This window comes from Falco cherrug, chromosome 4, assembly GCF_023634085.1.
Source record: "Falco cherrug isolate bFalChe1 chromosome 4, bFalChe1.pri, whole genome shotgun sequence".
NCBI classification, from domain to species: domain Eukaryota; kingdom Metazoa; phylum Chordata; class Aves; order Falconiformes; family Falconidae; genus Falco; species Falco cherrug.
The window spans coordinates 2,996,324-3,016,265 of record NC_073700.1 but is presented as its reverse complement, the minus strand read 5'-3'; the positions used below and the strand labels follow the sequence as shown (position 1 = coordinate 3,016,265).

Below are 19,942 nucleotides of genomic sequence, written 5' to 3'. Positions count from 1 at the left end.
CGCATTTGATTAGTATTATGGTTAGTAATAATAATTGAAACTATTAGTAAAGTTATCTGGGGAAAGACAAGGAGATTATGTTTTGGTACCAAATAGAGGAAACACTACATGTATTCCTAAATTCTTCAAAGAGTAGCATAAGTTATCAGCATAAAGACCAATCCTGGGCTTGTTCAAAGGCTATAAAAGTCAGTTTGAACCATTTTGTGTTAATGTAACAATTACTTCTCCTTGGCAAAATTTCAACAGCAGAAATACCATAGATTCAGCAGAGCATTATGTAAATTTACTGAATTTATTCTTAATTTATTTTGAACTTACTAAGTCTATGTAAAGCACAAAATAGCAAAGCATAACAACAAACATGCATTGGAAATGTACATACATTTTCAAATCTACCATAACTGAGACTTTGTTTCTCATCCGGACTGTGTTCAACAGATTTTTTTTTTTTTTTTTCAGAAAAAAATTACTATTATTAGAAGATCTGGGAAATATTGTTTGATGAATGAAGAAAAATGATGACACTAATTGACATCATGAGAAAACTCAAAATGAAAAAAACAACCCACCTCCTGAAAGAAAACAGATTAATCTCTTAATCTCTTAAGAAAGAGATCCCAGGGCAGGCCTGAATCTGTCAAAGTAAATTTCTCCTGAAACGCACCAGATTAAAAACATGAAGGAAAACAAAAAAGCTCACAGACACAGAAGTGTCTCAAATATTAATTCTGGTCTACCCATTAGTAGTGTTTTCTGTAGGAAATTTTTGTAACATCATGTAAAATTCAACTCTGAATACTGCTTGGCTAACAGAAAAAAACTGTTAAATTACAGAACTTACTATTATAAAATTGGGTTTTTCTGTTTTGTTGGGTTTTTTTTGTGATTTATATGTTATTGTTTCAGCATCAAATACGTTGCATAATATAATGCAGAATCAGAAACGAGCAGGATATTTTTAATAGCAAAGCACACTGCAAATTCAGAATTTTCTTCCAAATTTGGATAAGCACAAAGATCACTTTAATACTAGCTGCCTATTATACAACTAAGCCCTGCTCCCCGAGAAAAGGCTGAAAAATATGGTCAGGCACAAACTGCAAATTAAGTGCAGAATCAGAATAAGAAAGGGTTTTCTACATTTTCTCCTATTCAAAAAGCTCTAAGTATTTTACTAGCATAACTTTTTTTTTTTTCATTAATCCTACCCTTCTATAGGATAAGAGTTCTAATCTCCATTATCTGAGATACAGTAAACCAGCACAACAAGGGGATTTTGCAAATACCAAACAGGGTTCATTCACTGACTACAAGAACTTACAGAAACTACAGATACTCTGGATCACATCCTAAGAGACAAAAACCCCTTGAAGTACAAAATTACTGAAGTAAAATTCCTCTGCTGGCACCAGCATCTCACCTGCAGAATCATATTCAGAAATATGAACTCTGGCCGGGATTTGATTTTTTGCAACATTCTCTGTGATCCTCTTAGACTGAGAGTTCTACCACTTCTTGTGTCTTAAACAGTCATAAAACAAAGTAAATAATGCATTTCTTTTATGTATTTTATCATTTTCTTTCATCCTGATGAAAGCAGAAAAGTCTAATAAAGCTTCCTAAAGCATCCAGGTAATTAAGGAATTAAAACCCAAAGTAAGAAAGTATATTTATACTTGGGTCTTAAAAGAACACAGAGAAATTCAGTTTCTGTACTTCTGAAAATGGATAGAGCTGAAGAAGTCTTGTATAGGAATTCAACTACACGTACTACAGTGAATTCATGCAAAAATTTCACTTCACCACTATTGCCACTCCTTTGATCAATACCGTTCACTAGAGGCTTCGCTCTCAGGGATTTAAAGAGCACCGACACATGTTAAGTGAGGGTAAGCCTGGTTACTTTGCTTAATTGGACCTTGAAGAACAGTGGCAGCTCTTTCTGAAGAAAAAGGGCAACAATAAAATGAGTACCCTTAAAAAAGTAAACTTCTTAGAAAATCTTACAAATGGGAATGTTTCTTCCACAACTATGGAATAATCTTGACTATGGGTTTTACTAATGTGTCAGTTTGCACTTCCCAAGTGTGCCACATCAGTAAAAACTCATCTTTAACACGCAGCTGATTGCATATCAGGAAAGCTATAAGCTCTCCACACCAGCAAAGCCCAACACACTTCGCAGGGTTAAGCGTGGCATATGTGGCAAGCAAACCAACTGCTTTTAGAGATGCACTGTGACACGTAACCATCACTGGGCAGCACAGACAATTTCTGAACTGGAAGTCACTGGTTGTTGTGTCTCCAAATCAACACCTCCGGTTTCTGATTACTAATTCAAGAGATGCGTAGACTTTCTCTATTTTAAGCCCAGCTATTAAACTGAACTACACATTGAACAAGTGTCAATTTAAGAAGTTTAGGTTAGGAGTAAAGTTTCTGGAAAACAGAAGTGCAATTTTTACGTGAGCTTGGGCAGCTCCCAAAGTGAACCGTATCCAGTGGAAACAAGATTTAAGTGCTGATGTGGGAGTTTCCCACAGCTTCTATTGGCCTTCAAAGCTAAGCATGTCATCAGAGTCTTTTGCTGAAGCTGTACATAAATATCCAACTTGTATTAAAAAACAAAAAATGTTCCATAGAACCTAAATTAAAGCCAGATATGGAAAAAGCAGATGCCTGAAATTTACTGTCATTTCAAGACTTGCTAATTTTATTATTTACTGAGTAAACTGTCATACTGAGGAAGTCATGTAGAACATTTATAATTTCCTGATCATTTCATGTTAAAGAAATAGGTGCTCTATTGACTAAAAACCCTGCTGGCAGTGTCAGATTTAAACCACAAACTAAATCTGTGTTATGATTCCTGCTCTGGTTGCACGTTGAATTATGATTCTGTTCTTGTCAGTCATTTTAAAAAGATAAGGTAAAGTATGTCAAGACGGTATTAATACTTAGGCAACAGCACAGCACTGGAACAGGAAACTGAACAATGCAAGTAAAAAAGCTATTCAGTAAGTGAAAAGTCTTCCATATATTACTGCAAATTGCATTGCTTTAATCTGGGCAAGTGCAGCCTGTGCTAAGCACTTAGGGAGGCTAAGGGTTTCATGGAAACTTCAGGTGATACAAAACCTTCTACTTGATGTAATCAGCAACTCCTCCAGAACATGCATGACTTATCCAGAATTTCTTTTAAACAACTCAAAACTTAGAAGCAATTTTTAAAAGTTAGTTTAGTATTTAGCTTATTAAAAAACATATACACACATCATAAAAGCAGCTAAGCATTTGTTAGGTGAATTAAAAAAAGAAAAAGGTTACGTTTGTGACTTAAGATGCATGATGAAACCTCCAGTTCTTCTGATCACAACAAAACATTCTATTAAACACTCTTAACAAATCAAGATTTTAAGAGCGATCCTTTTAAAAAAAGAACAAGCTTGGGTAGTTTCCGTATCAGATGCAAATTTATTAGCCTAGCATCAGTGATTTTATATATGGAATTACAACACAATTATGATGTCACTGCAGTAAGGTTGGATGACATATAACTTTAAAAGTCTATTTTCTTTACAGCGGAGCAATGGCACTGGTCAAATTTCACTAGATAGGAGGAAAGGAAAATCTTCAGTTACTAGGAGTTATTTTTATGGTGTCCAAACCCAACAATCATCTACAAAATCAGTTTGAAGAGTCTGAGTGCGGAAAGGCAAGTAACTTTTCAACACAATAATCATTCTAATTACCAAAACAGGCCATACACGCCTTATGAAACCTCTCTCACTACTTTTGTTGAAGTTTTCAGAATGCTATGGATCAAGTATATCTTAAATCAACCTAAAGAGCACCCATCTTAACAAATCTAGTGCCCCCATTTTAGAAAATACATTCTGCCAACAGGAGCTCAAAAGTAGCCAGGAAACTGAAAAACCATTCTGCAGACTTCAAACTCAGCAATATAAATTGCACCAACTGCACTGTATGAGAAAAATGAGCTCAAAATACAAGCCCAATTCAGCAGAAAATATACTAAAAGCATACTCTTGTACACCTAAAATTTTAAAAACTGTCCCAGATCAGGTACTGAGAGAGTAATAGAGGACAATAAAAGCATCGCTTTATTTTCCAGTCAGCAGTGGCAAAATCTAACAAAAGAATAGGTCTTTTAATCCAAAGGCGGCAAGCGTGCTTCAGAATCTGCAAATAATTTGCCTCTAAGACCTTACCATTCATAAATATAAACTTTATCAAGACTATTAAAATAGCTAACCCTGATAAAACAGATTAATTTTTACAGCAATGTTACGGGAAGCAATCAAGAAAAGTCACTGATTCTGTGGTAGTTGGGCTAATTGGGCTAATTTGAATGCATCAGCTTTGCAAATATTTCGTAAGTCAGTTTTTCCACCTATGAGCAATGATTTCACTGCATAAACCTCACTGTTGAACCGAAAGGTTTTTGAAAGCACACTAATACCGTTTTTATGTTAAACTTTGAACTTTACTAAGTTGCAATAAACTCATACCAGACTCCTCATTTTGCAAGGAGTATCTAAAACTTTATAAACAAACACCTGTACACATTCTGAAGCTGCAAAAGCGATTTATTAATATCTGCAAAATAATATATTACTAACTAGGGCAATTGTAATTGTTTTTAATGCTGTCAGCAGCAGCCTAGACACTTCTTAGCAGCCTAGAAGTCAGGTATGGCAATCAGACTACAATCACTCTTACTGTTAATGAGTAGCACCTGTTAAAAGGTATTTGTTTTCCTTTCTTGGATCCCTCTTATATATACATATATTTAAATTTTTTCTAGGTATCACCAGGCTGATTGAAGAATGCATCAGGTATTACACAGTTTAATGTCTCCAGCATCTGCTCCAATTACTTGAAAATGTTAAAACACAAAACAGAGAGCCAAGTCACCGTTATCCCCCACAAACCTTATTAAGCAATGCTGTTGAGCCATTTCCAGCTGAAAAAACAGCTATACCATTTGCACAGGCTACAGTAACTGAATAATCACTTCTCAAAGCCAACATTAGAAACATCCATGTCATACGACTACACCAAAATTAAATTACAGATGTACAAGAGTACAGACGTTTGCAGATGGAGTAAGGATTAAAAATTATTATTAAAATACAACATTTAGACAGATACCTGTTTCATTTTTTTATGGGACAAACTCAATATGGCAACTCTTTAGGCAGGGTTATCACCCATAAGAACCAAACACCCCAGCTGCATTCCACATTACAACTTTTGTCACTAGACAAACAGCATTGTTTTCCCCATATTATAATTCAGGCCGTATATAATTCAGCAGTATAATAATTACATTTTAGATTGACCTAAAATGATAATTGATTTCCTTACACCACATAACACAAGTCACTTGTTTTCTTGAAAAGCAATACTTGACAACTCAGATATAAAAAGTTATGATTAATTTAAGAGAACATCTAACCTACCTAAGGAACACGTGCACATACCGTGGTTCTTCGTGTATACTGAGCTGTGTGCTATCGTGGCTACCTATATTCAGTACTTGTATACAGTACTCGTAATGCTTGTACAAACTGCACTTTACACTGCCAATGAAAACACACCCCAAAAGACAACAGACAGGAACTTTCCTCACCGAAATTCAGAACTGTCAAGCAACAACTGTTACTTAAAATATTTCTGTAATTTCACAAAAAGACACAATAGCGCTACTCATTTCTAACTGGCTGTCAACATGCATCCCATAATTTCTGCTTTAAAAAGAATGCTCTGTCACATCCAACAACATTTATTGATCTATAACATTGACAGGACACATCTTATGTCACTGTATGGAATATGCACGTGGCTTGCATAAATCATCCTGCAAATCAAATACCTCTGCTTGATTCTATCAGTGATTCATTTATTCACATAGTTGTACAGCTGAACATAAAACCATGCTCCCTTTACTGCCACCTGTTCATTCTTTACGTCCAAATTGTATTTTCTTACCTCAGCAGCCTGTGTCTCCTGGTGTAATAATGTTAGACCTGTCAAGTCTTCTAAGAAGGAATGTGAAGAATTAAAAACTTTAACTAGGAAATCAAATCCTTCATGTTCATACTGGTCAAGGACCTGTCAAATAAACAAACAGAAAAGGATTTCAAATATAATACTAGTAATGTGATTCATCATCCTACCTTGCTCACAAAATAAAAGCACAACTTTCTGAACACTCAGAAGATGACTGCATGTTGTAAACTGGTAAAAATTACAGACAAAAGAACAATCACTTCTCCCGAATCAATCTCTGAAGTGAGGAAAAGTGGAGGTAAGAGGGAAGAGAAGTGAGGTTTAAGATTTCCTGGTTTAAACATATTTTTATGCTTGTAACAAGACAGATGATACAGCAAGAGAAAAACTTAGTTGCAAAGTCATGAGAAGAGCATTTGAGTTACACAAAACACACTAAAAGACTGTTCCAGTGTATCAGTTAAGGGAAACAACCATGCTGGGACAGGCCGAAAAATTCTCTGAGTCAGTGTCCAAGTCCAACATCCTCCCAATCTCCAGAGATTCATGGTTCTGAGACTACTGCATCTTGAAGCATTTTCTATAGTTCTACTCTAATTTTCCCAGTTTATCTTTTATTTTGAGAATCTTATAGACTCCTACAAGAACTGTGAGGGAGATTATGGCCTGTGCTCCTTCCCAAACTCCTGACCATGAAGAATTTTATTTCACACAGCTTTAGCTTAAGTAACCATTTGGCAGGCTGACTTCAATCACGTATGATGGAGGCTGAGGAAAGAAAAGATAAATGTTGATGATGAACACGATCCTACAAGTTTGTGAAAGCAGGTAGCAAGAAAGTCAAAGGAATTTATGATTGAGCCCGTTTCTGTTCTCAGTTCCAACACTGACCATTTCATATCCTGCTCTGCTGTCACCAGTCTCACAGATGAAGCAGCTGAGCTTACCAGACTGCAAGGCACCTTTTCCTACTGAAATTCATGCAGCAGAGCAGGATGTATGCAGGGACTTCAGAAACACATAGTATTTTAATACAAAAAAACCAGTGTATATGACATTGAAGACAGAGAAGCAAGGAAAGGATCATCAAGATCACCCCTACAGAGGAGATGCAAGCTTTTCAGAAGAGTCCCTGGAACAGGTTCATCTCTGAAACCGAATGCCTACCAAAACTGTTTTCCTGCCTTACTCAGCAGTTACATCTTCATCTCAGTCATCATCTTCCTCAGATAAATCAACATCAGCTCAAGAGTGAAGGACAGAAGAAGGGGCTAATGATCAGGCAGTTTCACAGATGGCTGTTATTTTTTAAAATGGCTCTTCTTTTTTACAGTGATGATCCTTTACAAAACCCTTTCCAAATCTGTACAAGTCGGCACCTCTTCCAGTTGCTGATTCTGATAATCTGCTCCCATCTCTCACCCTCCCAACCACCTATGCTGTTTGCTGTGTATTTGCACCCTGTGCATGCCGTAAGTCCTCGCATGAGTCCCACTTTACCACATCATTTTTTACAAGCAACACTGCATTGCTGCCATATTACACTTTTCAGAAACACATCCTCAGCAGACAGGGGGGTAGAACTGTACGTGAAAAAAAGCTCCAGCATACACCCAACACTTTATTAAACACCAGAGAATCCACAAACAACTGCATCTCTGTAACTGACCAGCCATGGGAAAAGCACCAAAATCAGCCATCAAGATACAACTCCAGGAATCCTGTGCTCAAAAATACCTGATTTTTCATTCTCTGATGTATAAATTGCCAAACAAATCACACTCTTGTGCCCACCCATGTCTCCCTATAGCCTACCTGTGCAAGTTATATGTATCAGGTATCTCTATTTTTAACATTTCATTTTGGTATAGTTCTTGCAGAACAATTCTAAGTAGAACACAGGAAGTTATTTTATAGAGAACACTGTTGCAGGGGCTGTGGACAACCCTTCTTTCACTGTATATATGCTACCCTTAGTCTAGGAAAGAACCAGCAGGAGAAATTTGCCCTGCTTATGTATCCCTTAAACACATCCACCCTCAATGGATGGACAAGCTCCCTGTAACCAGTGGAGTTCGTTTCCTCTGGAAAGAAGAAAAAAACCACCCTGGAAGGACTGTTGTTTGTTCTGTTGTGAAACAGAGGATTCAACCAAGTGAGCTTTATTCCAAGGTTTAAAACCGAACAGGCAACCCCTGCAACCCCTACCCCCAAAGAAGCCATTAACCTTTCTTTGGACAACGGGGGGCAGAAAAAAGTGGGGGCTGGTAGAAAAAGTTTCATTACGAATTCATCTAACTCAACCAAAATCACAACTTACTCTCAACAATCTTTCCCAGTTGAACAATTCCTAAAGGTCACAAATAACCTTTGCACTGGTAAATCTTAAAATGGTGAGAACTTGCACAGCCCAAGAGTGTTCTTCAGCAAAACACATCCAGTGCGCTTTTACACTGCGTCCTACAGGAATTCAAGCTCATTTAAAAATAAATTTATATTTAGCTGACAGAATTGCAAGTTTACTGATAAAAACAGACTGGCATCTTCACTCAGATCTTCATGCAAAATGGCCATTTAGCAGCAAAATTAGCTACTACATACTTAGGTTTCAAAAAACAAAAACAGAAGCAACTGAAACACAGCTATAAAGAGGAAGTAGATACATGTAGGTGACTATGACAAACATTTGGCACCTTCTTGACCACACTTTACACTTCTAAAATAAATAAAACCCCACTGCACTTCATGTTCTCTTAATAAATCTGGAGAAATTATTCTTCATATTTTAAAGGTTTGTTTTGCCGTACATGGGTTTTTGCATATTTGTAAAATGACCCATAAACATAATAAGAAATCAGAGAAGAAAAAAAAGGAAAGAAAAAGAGATGAAAAAATGCTTAGGAGCAACTCTTGGGGCTTTTCTTGCCTTTTATTCCTGAGACAAACACACCAAGACATACTCATCTGGCTGTTCACAACACAATGAGACAATCGAACAGCTTCAGCACTCCGTTTGAGATGGGTCACCTTAATATTACCCATTATATATAGTGAAATTGCACTGTGGATGTACACATACATTTAATGACTGTTCTGTGTTTCAAAATTCTAATAAAACAACCAGATGCGCAGAAGTCTCTGGCATCTGACTTTTTGTGAAACACTCTCTACAGCCATCAGATTATAAACTTGGATTACATTCAACCTGCCTGCATATAATCCTCAAAGCTACGAGCATTATCGAATATGTTACTATTGCTTTAATTTGTTGGAACAACAATACAGAGCTTATGAGACATCCTTTTAGTGATGTAGGCCAGATTATAGTTCATGGTATGTTGAAACAACATACAGCCTATACACCATAGCCTTGTTCTAAAATATTACAGCATATAAAATAAATGCAGGGACAACAATAAGGGAACTTGGACTCTTCCCAAAGGTAAAAACTGCTGAAAGAGGTATACTACCTTGGGATACACAAATATTATGATCACAGCAGGGAATGGAGTATAGCCTTACTATATACAAGTCTATCAAATAGCCTTTAAATCTGGTTGATTTTCTTACTCAGCCAACTATGCCTTGATCCTCATTTCCAGAGAACTGTGACTCAAGCCTGAAGTGAAAATTTCCAGGTATTACTTCCTCAGTAAGTATATTACTTACTTGTACCTGAAGTATGCTGTGTATAAACTGCCCTGGTTTATCTCAAGGATGTACTTACCCTTCCTCTGTGCCCTGCCACAGCTATAAACGAACCCTCATGCACTCACACAACACAGACTTCATGACTACACCGACATCCACAATGTCTAGCATGAGTTTTGGATGAATCACCTGGAAGAATTTTTATTAAATCCAAGTGCCCTTTGTATTGTAATTAACATGGAAAAGACTAGGAAGTGTCCCATTAAGTGTCTTTTCAAATATAAATATTAATAATATAAGATCACAGAACCAAGACTTGAAGTTATATTATTTATCTAGTGAACTGTAGCTGCTGCTTTTTTTTTTTTTTTTTTTAAGTTGGGTAGAAATTATACACATAATATGAGCAAATCTGCTATTGTTATGGAAAGATTTAAAATTATTTTCCCCCTGTAGAAACTCCATCATGTTACACTGCTAGACTTTCTACAGTGCTAGAATGGCAAAGTTAGGTTAGGGTAACAAATCTAACTATAGACACAGTATCATAAGAAACTAAACCTAAAGTACACCAGTACAGAGTATTTTTCTTGCATTAGGACCTGCAGAAGCCTGAAAAACTTTATCAAAAAGTGTACTGATTATAATGCCTCGCTTTTTATAATGGGAACAGTGTGATGAATAGAAGTATCTGTTAATAAGTTTTAAAACAGAAATTCCAACCACATGGCCCAGAGAACAACATATCAGGGAGCCAAAGAGTGACCTGGCAGCACCATTCAGTTTGCTACCTGAGCAGCGGTAGCACCATTAAAGAAGGCATACACCGTAATGAAACCCTCTTCATACAGGCAGCAATTGAAAGAACATTGTGTTACCTTCAGGGGCTTTATTTCCCAATTCCAATGATTAAAACTTTATAATAAACACCACAAAAGGGATAAACACTATTAACTTGCCCACATCTAACCTTCACTACACAAATTCAGTAACAGCAGTCCTCTGATAAATGTCATGTGGCATCTATGTGTTCAGCAACCACTGAACATACCTGAAAAAGAAAAAAAGAATGAAATACAATAAAACTCATCTCAAATTCCTATGCCAGGAGACCACACAGGAATACTCTGCAGGTCATCAGGAATAAAGCCAGTCTAGACATCAAATAGCCACAAAATAATTTTTAAAAATGTTTCCAGATTTAATAAATGCCCAATTTGTTGCTGTGTGGAAAGGAAATTTTCTCCTATTTAATCATGTCCAGCACAGTCTAAAGGCCCACAGCTGGCATAAGGTTGCTTTTTCAGTTCTTAACAATTCTCTTTGCTGCTAACACCACACTTGGTACCAACGTGATCGTTCTGAATAACAGCTTTACAGGAGGAAAATACTTGAGAGATGTTATCATTTTTATTATTATTGATCTCAGATTAGTTACTATCTGACTGCAGACGTAAAAAAATCCCGCATTAACTTTTTCTGGGAATAAATGTGTCATTATCCAGTCATTCAGTGACATGTCACTATGTAGCAACTAATTTTCTCAAGTAGAAAAAACTGCAAACCAGCAACAAAAAGAACCAAAAGGACATAATTCTTCTGCCTAGCAAGGCAAGTTGGAGCAACACAGATTTATCAGGGAACTCTATTTTTTTCTCACTTGCAGGTCACTTTTCAGAGCTTAGGAAGAGAACTAGAAAGTAGCATGCCTTCTGCATTTCATGTCTGTTACAAATACTGTCAAGAGAATCCACATTTTAAAAGCACACTCTTTTCTGACACATGTAAATCTCCTCTCAGGTTGACACTATAACCTTGGTTCCAGTCTCCATTTTACAGAGCCAGAGCTACAACTGTCTTTTCACATGATGGCATTTTAATAGAACAAATGAATCTGTGGATGCACATTATTACAACAGGGACAAATTAACATACTGCTAAAGCCTTTTGTGTAAATGATACAGAGTAACCCATTTTATTAGCCATTTTTTTTTATTCTTGTCTGTTTACTGAGGGAAAAAAAAGAATTTCATGGTAGGAGGAAAAAAATAGAGGCTTAGAGTAAAAGAACTTGTTTTGAAATGAGAAACAGATGTGCAGCCTTAGTGTTATATTCTTTTTAACAGCATTCTTCACAAAGAAGTCTCAATTGCTGGGTAGAAAGACATTCAAAAAGAGAATCTGGCTCCAGGATCGCTGTATAGCATAAAACTTAATAACTGGTTAAGTAAAAATACAAAAAAACAAACTCCTAATCCCAAGAACCTGACCACTGATGTAAAATTGGCTCACGTTTTATGCCTCATTTCTGTCACATAATTTTTAAACTTTTTACCAGAATTTACATTTGTTTTGGCTTTTTTGTTTTCCAAGTAGTTAGCATCTGTAGAGCTTGAAACTGTGTTACTGACTTTCCAGGAAAAATACAGTAAGAAATTAATGCTACCAGATTTATTGTTTACACTAAATAAGATCTATGGGTAGCCTTCCTCCAAAGCAATATGGGTGCTGTGTTTGACACTCTTCCTGGCTTTAAACACTTTCCAAAAAGCTTCAAAAAAGACAGCACATTTCCCCTCCCTGTTCTGCCTCCCCCCAAAGGGCACAGATACTTCACTAAACATTTCAGACCCAGAAAAATCACAAAATTCAATGTTCTATTTAGAAATTTTACATGCCTAGAGATATTTTGCACACTGCTACCTACCCATTTATCACAGGCAATGCAGAATTAATAGAAAACTACTGTGAGTGTTAGCATGCTGAAGAGACATTTCAGTTTCAACACCTGCTTGGAAAATAAGGAAGACATGTAAAAGTGTTGCCAATTAAACTCTTCAAAGCTCAGCGTATCTGCTATTAGATCAGGAAGTTTAGTGAAAGACTACAATGCTGTGGAGAATGCTCCTAAGTGAGAAGAGACTAAGATGAGGCACATGAGCCATCGGGATCTTGGTTCTAAACAGTTGCACGGGCAGCACTGCTGATGTTCGAAATTTTATCATGAGACCTGTAATTCTGGTTTTCTTTAAAAACCCTCAGCTCCTAGACTCTTGCCTTTTCATGAAGTTCTGAATTTTTATTGCCATTTGGTCCTAAATTGTAAAGAAAAGCCTAATAAGGTGATACTATAATACATCTATGAAAAAAATGCAAAAAACCCAGAACTTTTCTGAAGATCACGTAATTATTGTTCAGGGACTCTACTCAGGATACAGGAAAAGACTGACACCGTTACATGACCACAAATATGACTCTTAAGACACTTCACATTTTGATAATACTTCAAGTATTACCTAAAATGTGTGTATGAATGGTCATACACACTCGTGTGTTCACACACAATTAAGCTTTAAGCACAAGATTATAAAACAAAGTTCTGAAGAAGGCTGTATTCCAGGTGCATGCTGAAGAAGGCTATTCTGGAAATATTGGAAAGTTATAAACCACAAGGCAATGGCATCATTTTTTGGCTCATGTCCAAATAATTAAAACACCCTCCGCATACACAATTTTCTCTTTACCTTCCCATAATCAGTATTAAAAATGAAAGCAAATCAGTATAAAATGTTAACTAATACAGTACAAAACACTGACAACTCATTTAAGAAAGAGATTGTTGTTTTAATTTAGGAACACAGTGATACAATTGTGTTTTGTCTGTTGCTATCACCTACTATGATTTTGAATTGCAACAGACAGAAAACGGAGTATTAACTTACTGAAAAATAGGCCCTGAAAGGTCTCAACAAGATTTTTTTAGCTTGGGATTCCTAGTTGCTTCTTTTGAATAATGAAAAGGAGAGAAGTAGAGGTCTTAGAAATTTAAGAGATGTCAGTTTAAGCACAGTCTTGTCAACTTAAGTTCTCGGGAATTGCATGCATTCTGAGCTTTTCTGAAATAACTTTGCTGTGTTTTATATGCAGCAACCATTTTTCCTGATACAAATTGATAAGACTAATAATACAGAAAAAACCTACAGGATTTTTATTTTAGCTACTTTCTAAAATATTTTGCACAAATTCTTTTAAACATAATACCATCTTGGGATTCCAGTCACTATAAGGACCTTCTATCGGACAGCATACAAGTTTAAGTCATTCCCTGCCTGGAAGCACTAATAAACAGAAGTGAAAAGAAAGAAAGGGAGAAGGAGAGAAGGAGAGTAGAAGAAAATAAACATCTCCACTTTAGAGAATGAGAATAGAGGAACAAAAGAGTTTTCAAGTAGGCAATATCATTAGATCATTTGTCCTGACCTTTTTTAAAACATGGGTATATCCTTCAGTCACCTAACAGCCATCTCTTGCTCGTGCCACATTTTACACTGGATGGATATTTACAACTTTATTTATCCCCGTTCTGCTTCCTGTCCAAAATTTATGCTGATTAGCTCATCAGCAATTACAACATTTTTGGCTCCAGTTCATACTGGCATTAGTCACTACCTATTGTACAGCAACTGCAGAAAGCTCTTCTTTTTCCCCAGTCCCATCTGAGGTTATTGACGAGTTGTGCCTGGATAACCTGTTACCCACACACAGGAACAGGCTTTTATAGCACAATCCTCGCCTTTGCCTTGAAGAAACAGTCCAGAAACAGCATCCATTTTCTGCAGACAATCCCTAACGCCGGGAGTGAAGCAAGATCACTCCCCCAAATGTCTAAGAAAATGATTCTTCCCACAGAAAAGCAACTGTCTTACGCTGAGTACTGCTCTGGCTGGAGGTACAATTTGACTCTATAAAGCCTGGAGTGGTCCATCTTTGATGGGCTGACAAACAAAAAAGTCAGTAATGACTGAGTATTGCATATGAAGTAATTTATTCCATCTAGCTCTCCCTTGCCATCAGCAGTTCAATAACAAGGCATGACCTGTCACACACTAAGCACGCAAAACTATTGCTACCTTAAGCAGAAATTGCAGCTGCTCAGGAGTTCCTAAATCCAAACCTCTAGCCCCAAAATCCATGTTTGTAGACTATTTCAGAGCAGAGGATTTTATTACTTGGATGTGCAAAACAGCACTGGAGGAACAACAACATTTTCACCAAAATCACACATATATGTTGGATTTAATCAGTTTCAGTCATTTTACTGTCTTCTTAAATTCAATTTCCTTCACTTCTTTCCAATTTCAAAGAAAACAGAAGCATTTCTGCAAAGACACACATTAGGCAACCCTGTAAAAATGTCGAAAAATTGAATAAAAGTTAACTTAAACTGTTCAAAAATGTCTGCATGGCCATTTGCAAACAAAAGAACAGCCGTCCAGTAAAGTATGCCTGATGACTTGTTAAGTTTAACAAAAGAAAACCAGTATAAATGTATGCAGACTCCCCTCAAAGACTGCAATGAGAAGACTGCAGACAAGCATCAAGAAAAAACTAAAATAGTAAAAACTGGACGATACTAAAGAAGTATCTCGGGAAAGATGTAATACACATCCCTTTAATCTCCTAAGATTAAAAATATAAATCAAATACAACCAAACTATACATCATTAAATATTACAATCTAAAATTTTATCATAATTTCAATATGAGTTTATAATAAAGCAAGAAAGATTAGGGAGAAAATAATCAGACTCTCACATCATAACCCAATTCCATGAGACAACTGCTACAAGACCAGACCACAGAAGAGTGAAACATGGTTTAGTTCCATTCTCTCACTGCTGCATGTTGGCATTACTTTTTAATATGTAGAGGTAGAATTATGGCCAAAACTGTCACATGCACACAGTGCTGCACTGTATAAATTTGAAATACTTGTCTATCAAAATTATCAGTGCAAAAGAGTGCTTTGGACCGTTAACCTGGTATGCCTGATATTTTTCATTTATGTGATTTAGACCTGAACCTTTATGTAACCCTGCCCATTTTTTAAATTAGTTCAAATTCTTCTTACATACACTCTAACACTTGACAATTAGCATTCTTTGCACGTAACTGATATGAACACATGTCAACATATTAAATGACTTTTTAAACAGTCGTATTAAAGAATCATATGTGTTCCAGCTAGGAACATGTGGGCTTCTTTTTTTACTTAAAGCGACTCCTCAGCTTACCAATAAAAAATCTAGGCATAAAAGACAATATAGACACAGTGTGCTTCATGACTTTTGTTGATGAATATGCACTCAGCCCTTGGAATAACTGAACAATAAATAAGAGTTTAGTAGGCACTAGGTTGCAAGTATGCAAATACCTTATGGAAGTAAAAAGAACAATTACAAATTACTTCTATCCAGCAAAACGAACAACTGATCTTTTGAGTTCCAGCGAGACACCTACAGAATTAGGTTTGAACTGTTTCTACATTCAGCAATTGTAGGATGCACATCACCACCATACCATCTCTACACATTGTATACTCTTAGTCTTTACCCAGTTCAGTATTCTTCAACTTTGTTTTTGCAATTCTTATACAACAGTCTGTCAGCAAGTATATATTTTAAGTCAAAGTATTTTAGTTTTGTTTTTACTGAGACAAAAGGAATTCTGTACCAGCTTCACAGAGCTCTGACAAGACAGCATTAAGTTGCCATTAGAATAAATAATTAAAAATGGTATTCTAGACAGTTAGATATTGCACATGTCAATACCAGAAAACTGTGGTGATACTATCTCTTTCCTACTGATTGATAGTCCTTTACTTTGTCCTAATTGCAGTTTAAGTGTAATTGAAATGGAGGAAGAATAAATACTGAAAAAAACACCCCCCCAAAACCTCTAAGACCCACTGAATTTAATTTAAATGCAACAGAAATAAAACCTGTCAGAAATATGAATCAATTACTTTTAACAATGGCAGGGTTTATCCTCTCCTTAAAAAACAATATTTTAAAGTGGGAAATGGGAAAATTCATTTTATTCATGGGGTAGAAATTACATTAATATTTTCACTTCAAGGCTTCAATCAATTCTGATTATTTTTCTTTTAATTTAGATGATACAGATTTCTATTTATAGTATATTATGGAATATATTTACACTCCAAAACCCATAAACTCTCCCGCTTACAACTGCTTAGAATAATATCTTACATCCATTTAAGATCACCGAACAATTACTGGAACACATTTACTTCTTTTAATGCTATTTAACTTGAAGACAAGTAAACTAGTCAATACCATGGACCAGTCAGTCACACCAGCTGCTTCTTGGACCAAGTTCTGGGATTCTCTGCAACATAGCTTTGACACTACCATCTAACATGGTACACTGCCACACCAGCATAAATGGACATGCTTTTTCACTTAAACATCAGGAAACACTTAATAAATTCACTAAATAAAAGAAGTATTCTCTAAAAAATAATTTGTTTTCTTCTCTGAAGGGCAAAAGTGTGTTACTTACTACTAGAAAGGGATTCTTAATCAAGCAACTTTACTATTCCCAAACCAGAAGTAGTAACAACAGAATTCCTGATTTTCTGGAGCAAAAGGAAGAGGAAATAAAAGAAGTTTCAGAAAGTTGTATGTTCTCTGTGCTTTTTTTCTCCCTCTCCAGACACTTTCTTAATCATTTAATCAGCAGAGTTCAAAACTCTGATTGCAAAGGACACGATACTGAAGAATGGCTCCTAAAAACACTGCAGTAAGCCTTAGCTATCTGTTCCCTTGTGCCATGAAGACAAGACCCCAAACCATAATGATCTGGGGAGGAATGTTGTTTTACTTTGTTATTTAAATACATTTCCTGCACCAAGTTGTACTTAACCCCCCTACCGTATCTAATGGTTGCATCTGCCACGAAGGAAGAAGTAGTCTTACATGGTGAAGACAAATGGATTGGCTAGAATAAACACAATTATCTTGGAATAGGGGCTGGATAATAAAAACTGGTTTTGATCAGCAAAATGCGAAAGGCACAAACCTCCACTTTTCAGCATTTAAATACAGTTGCAAACATGCACATTGAAAACAAACATTTTTAACACTGCACATAGAGCTGCTAGCTTGCCAAGATTTACTTATCCTGATGTCAGAAGTTTTGAAAATGCATCCTCCTCTCAGAGCACTGAACTCAAATCCTCACCCACGTGAAAATATTTGGGTGGGTGGTCAACCTCAAGACACAAACTGATCTTTAACTTTTTATAAACCATGTCAATTCTTAATACAGATAAATACATTAACAACATAAGCTAAAATGGAACAATCTCTTACCAATTTGCTGTGGAGATGCACACTAGTTTCTTCTCCTTAAGTGAAACAGTAATTAATAACAGCAAGAAATTAGTCCCTGCTCTACCTTCAACTACAACATAGAATAAGACTCAAAAAGAAAAAAAATACAAAAAAAAGGCTTCTGAATTCCTTTGTACTTGCAACATTTATCTTAATTGAAGATAACAAAAGAACAATAAATTGATTAAGAAGCAATTTCACAGATATGTTAAAAGTTGAAATGAAGACACAATAAAATGGCTAAGAGCAATTGTTCATTAAATATTTCTACCATCATCGTGTCTGGGGCAGGAGAGAAGAGGACAAGTAAACATTATCCTTCTTGTGATCTGACTGAATTTTTAAACAACCATACTTCTCTTCCATACCAGAAGAATCCAGTTTTGTTTCTTTTTTCTACATCCTCTCTTCTGTTGACGTTGGGAGGCTGTTTGGTGCAACAACCTATGTTACCTAATAAACTTCAATAAACCCCCATCCCACAACTCTGAACTCTTACAACGTAACAGTGCTAATGCATGGGAATGTCAAGCTGCTTTCTGAATTTTGGAAAACGGCATGATTTAGGATTGAACATGAAAACACATTCTATCTTCCTCTGTGTTCCTTCCATTTACAACCTTTACTGTGGAGCTGTTTTGTGCATGGCAGTTTACTTGGCACGACTGCCTTCAAGCAGGATTAGCTATGATGTTTCCAGTCATGATGGACTAAAGTCTCCACTGAACTACACACACTTCATTAACACGTATTTTTGTGCAGATGTAGGACACAGATAATGAGCTCTCTCCCACCTTACTAGATTTCAGTGGTGGTGTGTTTTTAAGTTCCATTTTTCAATTATCATCCATCCTGTCTGTACAGACACCTCCTGACCTTCTCCAACGCACAAAACTGAACATATCACTGATTCCACACCCTTTCCCCTGTTCACAAAACAGGGTAATGTTTAAAGTTAAAAATTAAAGTTATTTTAAGATTTATGGGGTTCTTGATCACATTTGCCCTCCTCTAAGGGAACAAAATTCCATCATAATTGTTGCATTACCATGGTCATAATTTCTTAGTGTGTGATGTAGCATTCTTAGTATACATCACAGCTTCTTTCTGTTAGTATCCTTTTACTTGAGATAATCTACATTATATTTTGTTGTACATTGTATATTATAAAATTCAGTATTTTTCAAATAGTAAGACCAGGCATTATTTTCAAGAATGCACATCTTTCAGGCAACCAGCAGTAAAACCATCCTCACCGTGACTAATTTTGAAAATACACATTATTTCAGTTCTCTCATGGAATTTAAAATTTATCCCGAGATGTAAAGACTGCCAAGATTTCAAAAGTTATGGGCAAGATAATCCTGCCTCCCGCTCCCCCCAGTGTTAAAAGGACATTTTTTCAAAGAACAAAGCCTAAAGTGATTAATTTCTGTAAGTCACTTATCATAAAGCACATTTCTATACCACCTTAAGAGTAAGAAAAGCGTTACATTTAACTCAGTATGCTGAAAATATGCCTAGGTATATTAATGATGCATTCTTTAAGTCTGAATGAAATCTATCCAATATTAATACAGAGGCTCCACTGTACACAGAAGTGTCAAATGTTAACATATGTAAATTCAGGAAATAAGGAAAGTTATAAATGGACTCAGTTACACAGAGTTAATATTACAGCACAGCTACAGAAATAACTTTTTTAAAACATCATTTTGATTTTTTGCAGTGTTCATTCCTGAAGGACAAACATTTCTCTCCATTTCCTCCATTATTTCTGCAAGCTATGCAAGAGTTAGCTTTTTTTAGTGCAGGAAAGACCAAGGCTTTGTTTCTCCCCTGACTTATACATCTCTATTTAAGACCAACACAATACTTAACTGAGAAATTTATAGCATAAAAAAAAAGAGTTTCACTGACAGACTGTACAATATGGTGTTACTGGGAGAAAGCAAATACAAAAGTCTTTTCTCAGTGCAGCTAGGGCAAATATGAAAGGTCTTGCGGCAATCAAAATTAAAATTATCTCAACTGAAAAAGATCAGTAGGTTACT

The 19,942-nt window shown here is 36.0% G+C and overlaps 1 protein-coding gene across 7 annotated transcripts in view; it reads right to left on the bottom strand.

Moving 5' to 3' along the window:
• Nucleotides 1-19,942, bottom strand: part of ATG7 (autophagy related 7) — a 122,574-nt gene that overhangs the window by 65,089 nt on the left and 37,543 nt on the right. For 6 of the 7 annotated variants that reach the window (XR_008731919.1, XR_008731920.1, XR_008731921.1 and 3 more), the window contains exon 18: nucleotides 6,019-6,141. Coding sequence is in view for 4 of the 7 variants with exons in the window: in XM_055708228.1 (XP_055564203.1) it covers nucleotides 6,019-6,141 (123 nt within the window). In the remaining 3 variants the exon portion in view is untranslated. Of the gene's footprint in view, nucleotides 1-3,593; nucleotides 3,613-6,018; nucleotides 6,142-19,942 lie in introns of those variants that run through there. The other variant, XM_014284337.3, reaches the window with a different exon arrangement.